This window comes from Nicotiana sylvestris, chromosome 5, assembly GCF_000393655.2.
Source record: "Nicotiana sylvestris chromosome 5, ASM39365v2, whole genome shotgun sequence".
In the NCBI taxonomy this organism is placed as follows: domain Eukaryota; kingdom Viridiplantae; phylum Streptophyta; class Magnoliopsida; order Solanales; family Solanaceae; genus Nicotiana; species Nicotiana sylvestris.
Window position 1 is genome coordinate 67,565,423 of NC_091061.1, and position 5,754 is coordinate 67,571,176.

General features: G+C 40.6%; 1 protein-coding gene and 1 non-coding gene across 2 annotated transcripts; both read left to right on the plus strand.

The window, feature by feature from the left end:
• The first annotated feature begins 3,439 nt into the window (after positions 1 to 3,439).
• Positions 3,440 to 3,545, plus strand: LOC138869809 (small nucleolar RNA R71). Its single transcript, XR_011400062.1, has one exon. It is a non-coding gene; the product is annotated as a small nucleolar RNA R71 (small nucleolar RNA).
• A 1,565-nt stretch (positions 3,546 to 5,110) lies between these two features.
• Positions 5,111 to 5,458, plus strand: LOC138868773 (uncharacterized). The gene has a single exon (XM_070146344.1). It carries the CDS (start codon positions 5,111 to 5,113, stop codon positions 5,456 to 5,458), a length of 348 nt encoding a protein of 115 aa, XP_070002445.1.
• The last annotated feature ends 296 nt before the right edge of the window (positions 5,459 to 5,754 follow it).

The window sequence follows — 5,754 nt, forward strand, 5'->3', positions numbered from 1 at the left end:
AAGGAAAATGAGGTTTTCAAGGCCTCGGAACCCAGATTTGGATTCTAAAACAAAAGATGGCCCTTTGGGTCATCACAATACCTCAATTTAACTTTTAACAAACTCATAATAAATTAAGTGCTCAAGAGAGGTAAGAGGTTCAAATAGACATTCAATTCAAACAATATGGGTCAAGCTTGTAGTGTGATTTCCACAATAGTAGGATTATAGGCTCAAAGGGACTAACTAGGGTACACAACAATCAGGCAGGTCACAAACATAGAATCGACTCAACAAAGAAATGTCTATATCACTTCCTAGACTGAACAAGATTGCTATTTTACTTTGCAAAAACACACGGGGCAAGTTCTAGACATCAAATGATATGCACAAAATATCAACAAAACCTCACACACATGTTGGCACATAACTCACTTAGGACCGAATCGATCCCGACTCTCTAGTCAAAGCGGTTAAGCAACATAAAAATCAAACATTTTACGACACTTATACATGAGATAAGAACTGAGCCTAGGCGTCACAACTAAGGCATTCACTACTCTCAAGGCACAACAAAGTCAAGAAAGTCATCTCCATTTAATACCATAGCACAAGACTTCAAATTTTCTAACAAAAGAAAACTAACTACACCCTGTTCAAGTAAAACCCTTGGAAAAAAACCGCGGCACAAAGAAAAACCAAGGAGGAATTATTATACTACCTAAGAAAAAAATTGTTATTATTTTTTTTTCTGACTTTGATCCCTCAAGAAGGCAGTCAAGGAAATCCATCTCTGGGAAAAGTTATTCTTAGTTCCACTCAAAAGTCAACCATACCTCAACTTAAATTTTAACAAGCTCATAACAAATCCAAGTGCTCAAGAGAGGTAAGAAGTTCAAACAGATAGTCAATTCAAACAAAATCGATCAGTCTTGTAGTGTGGTTGCCAAAGAAGTAGGATTACAACTCAAAGGGGTTAACTAAGGTACACAACAATCAGGCGAGTTACAAACATAGAATCGGCTCAACAAAGAAATGCCTATATCACTTCCTAAACTGAAAAAGACTGTTATTTCGCTTTGCAAATACACAGGGCTAGGTCTAGACATCAACTGGCATGCACAATATAACTCACTTAGGATCGGATCTATCCCGACTCTCTAGTCAAAGCGGTTAAGCAACATCAAAATCAAACATTTTACGTCACTTATACATGAGTCAAAAATTGAGCCTAGGCATCACAACTAATGCAGTCACTACTCTCAATGCACAACAAAGTCAAGAAAAGTCATCTACATTTAATACCATAGCACAAGACTTCAAATTTCCTAACAAAAGCAAAACTAACTAGACTCGGTTCAAGCAAAACCCTTGGAAAAGAACCGCGAAACAAGGAAAAACAAAGGAAAAATTGTTACACTACCTAAGAAAAAAATTTATTATTATTTTTTTCTTTGACTTTGATCCCACAAGAAGAGAGTTAAGAAAATCCATCGTCGGGAAAAGTAAAAAAAATTCTTTTTTCAAACAAAATAAAATAAAACAAACACACATGTATATATTTACATCCTCACCCCACATTTTAAATTGTGACATGTCCCCATGACACACAAATAAAAGCAAGAGGTAAAGGAAACTCCCCTGAATCATCTGGTCAGAGTGTGAATCGAAACCGAGATCTCCTTTGTATGCCCGACCCTTTGCATACATCTATGCTGAAAGCTTCTTTTCTGCCTTCTTTGGGTACACTCCATACTTATCATGCTTACTCTCTCCATTTCTCTCCTTTAGGGCCGCCATTGCTCATTTTATCTTGAAGTCCATCCTTTCTTCTCCCACTCTGAGTATGAGCTACCTTTCTTAAATGTCCAAAATAGCTCTGCCTATAGACAAGAAGGGTCTTCCTAGAATCAAAGGGATCTCCCTATTCTCTTCCATATTCACCATGATGAAGTCCACAAGGAATACAAATTTGTCCACCCAAACTAGCATATATTCCACTATTCCTTCCGGTATGATTGTGGTCTAATCTGCCAGCTGCAAAGACAAATGTATAGATCTTATTTCTCCAATCTCTCCCTCTAATTTTCTGAAAATAGACAAAGATATAAGATTAATAGAAGCACTTGAATCATACAAAGATTTTTCAAACTCTTCCTATAAAGCAAGGTATAGTAAAACTCCCTGGATCTCCACACTTTTGAAGGAGCTTATTTTGCAGAATAGTACTACAGTGCTTTGTGAGCTTGACAAGTGATGTCTCTTCCACTTTTCACTTGTTGGACAATATCTCCTTCAAGAACTTAGCTTAGGCTGGCATCTGTGAAAGCACCTCTGTGAATGGTAGATTAACATACACCTGTTTGAGCACATCTAAGAAACGCCCAAATTGTTTGTCCAGCTTCTCTCTTCTCTGCTTCTGAGGGAAAGGTAAAGTAGGCATGTATTTGCTTTCCTCAGTCTCCTCATTCATTGAATTCATATCTTTCTTCTTCTTCTTTTGAGCTCTAGTCTTCCCCTTCTTCTTCAGACCATCATACGACACTTTACCTTCTTGAATAATTCTATCTTCCTGCTCCTCCACAATCTCTATTTGTCTTTCAATGAACTCATCCTTTTTTTTGCCCTTGGATCCTCCAATACGTGCCCACTCCTCAAAGATACTGCATTTAGTTTCTCTTTTGGATTTCTCTCAGTATCAGTAGGAAGAGTTCCTAGAACCCTATCAGACAATAGATTATCAAGTTTCCCCACCCGTCTTTCCAAGTTTTGAATGGCCATGCCCAGTTCTCGGATAGTTGTGCCCTATTCTAGTATAGCTGAGCCATGGGTTTCAAGCCTCTCATCTGTCTTAATAATAAAGGCCTTCGTCATATATTCCATGCTAGACTGATTAGACTGTGGAGGTTGATATTGCTGCCTCTACTGATTTTGAAAACCTGGAGCTCCTTATCCCTGGGGCCTGGAGTTATTTTGTTGCCATGAATTTGCACTACCACCTAGTGAACTCCAAGAAAAACATGGGTGCCTCTGCCTCATGGAGTTAAAATTATTGTCACCTTGGTAGTTGCCTCTGTCAAAGCTCCCCATAGCATTTACCACTTCATCTGTAGTCGAGGACCGACACTCATGCGTTGGATGTCCCATTCCACAAAAATCACAAACCGAGGATGACTGGTTCTGGACCTTGGCTAAGGTTAACTTTCATAAGTCTTTGGCCACGGTGTCTAGCTGGGCTTGCACTAATGTGTTAGAGTCTACTTGATGCACCCCAACCTTTTCCCTTCTTTCGTTATCATATATAGGCCATTGATTTGCATCTTCAGATAATTCATTTAGAGTTGCAACAATTTCCTCAGGAGTTTTCTTCATAAAAGGACCTCCAACTGCGTTGTTGAGCATCCTCCTACCAGAGGGTGTCAACCCATCCCAGAAATCTTGGAGTTGCATCCACAAGTCTACTCCATGATGCTGACATCTTCTCATAATATCCTTAAATCTTTCTCATGCTTCAAACACTATTTTTGTATCTTGCTGCTCGAAGTTGTGGATCTCTCTTTGAATTTTCCTTATTTTTGTAGATGAAAAATATTTTTCAAGGAACTTCTTTGTCATGTCTTCCCAAGTTTGAATTGACCCAGTCAGCAAACTCCATAACCAATGTTTAGCATCTTCCCTCAGTGTAAAAGGGAATGTCCTTAAGTAGATAGCATCTTTCGATACCCTGTTGTGCTGTAAGGCATTCATAATCTCATCGAAATCCATCAAATGAGTATTTGGATTTTAATTGGGTTTGCCTTAGAAGACACAATTGTTCAGAATGGTCTGAAGTAGCCCTTCGTTGTTTTCAAAATTATTCATTTTGCCACGCAAAATGCCAAATTGGGATGCACAGTAACACCCATGTTGTCTCGCACAGGAAAATACATGATAGTCGGTCTCCTACACAAAAAGAAGCGCCTCTTTTTGACCTTTTCTCCTCCTTTCCCTTCTCTTCCCTTCTATCACTACTAGTCTCTGTTTCTATTCTCTTTCATTTTTTCAAATCAATTTTTAATTGGAATATCACCTAAAATCTTTATTGTTTTAAATTTGTTTCTCCAAACTAACGGTAACCTACGTGCCCTTCTGTTTATGCCACCTCTTCTCTGCCACACCCTACCATCGGCGAGCCTAGGTAAGAACCTTAATCTCCATTTTCCCTTCTTTTTTTTCTTTCATTTTCCTCTCTCTTTCTCTTTCTTCCTTTATCTTTCTCGTTCTCTTCTTCCCCCCTTGCTGGTTAGAGTCCAGCGAAGTAGATCTCCATCGGAGTCATCACCGCCAGCCTTTCTTCAGCATCTCCCCCTCTCCCTCTTTATTCTACGTGTGTATAAGTGTATAGAGGTAGTTCCCGGAGATGCAGTCCCTTTTCCGGCGAATATCTAGTCAACCGCTGGCACAAATTTCACAAGAGTAAATTGTACAACAGTAGTTGCAGCCACCGAGTCAGCCTGCTCAACCTCTTTTCCAGGCAGCTTTGAGGCGGATCAGTACCTCCGGCCAGTCAGAGTTGCTTCCGATCTCGTGTGTACGTCAAGACTATATTCGAGGTTCTACTTTCAGGAGTTGGTACCTCTTGATTTCTTGTTCCCTTACTCTTATGTTAGTTAAAATTGTCATATATATTCGTAGTTTCGTCTACACAAATCATTAGCGTGATTGTAGTGTAGCTTATTTTTTAAAGGTTGGTACATTGCTTGTTTTTACGTTAGTGATTGCCTTAATTTACCGTAGGTTCTAGTGGTGGTGGTCCATGATGGTAGAATAATGTCATGTCCTCGAGGTTGGTGGGGGGTAACGAGGGTGGAGGTGGGGGATTAGGGGGCGGGGCAGGGGGCAAAGGGGTAATGGGACCAAGAGAGCCATTAGGTTGAGAATTGCGTCGTGGAATATAGGGACACTAACGGGTAAGTCTATAGAGTTAGCTAAGATTTTCTAGAAGAGGAAGGTCAATATAACATATGTTCAGGAGACTAGGTGGGTAGGAACAAGGATGAAGGACGCAGACGGGTTTAAACCATGGCACTCAGGTAGCAGGAAGGGTAGGAATTGAGTGGGTATTTTGGGGCATAGGGATCTTAGAGAGTCGATGGTTGAGGTTAAGCGGGTGAATGATAGGCTTATGGAGATTAAGTTAATGGTTGGAGAGCTCACCCTAAATGTCATTAGAACTTACGCACCCCAAGTGGGCTTAGATGAGGAGGTTAAGAGGCATTTCTGGGAGGAGTTGGATGAGGTTGTATGTGGTATTCCGCCCATTGAGAAGTTGTTTAAAGGAGGGGATTTTAATGGGTATATTGGGACATCCATCGGGGGTTACGGTGAGGTGCATGGTGGTTTTGGATTTAAGGATAGGAATAAAGGATGTACGGCTTTGTTGGACTTCGCTAAGGTTTTTGAGTTGGTAAGCGAACTCTGGCTTCCCCAAGATGAATGAACATTTGGTTACTTTCCAAAGCACAGCGTCTAAGAGTCAGATTGATTATCTACTCCTCATGAGGGGTGGTAAAGGCTTTTGCAAGGATTTCAAGGTTATCCCGAGTGAGTCCCTCGCGTTGAATCATCGGCTCTTGGTGATGGATGTCGGCATCATGATGAAGAGGAAGAAGCGGGTTGTATGGGGTCACCTGAGTATCAAGTGGGGAGCCTTATCTAAGGATAAAACAAGGAGTTAGAGGGGAAGCTGAGGGTTATGGGGGTCTAGAGGAGCAGTGGGGACGCGAGTGTTATGTG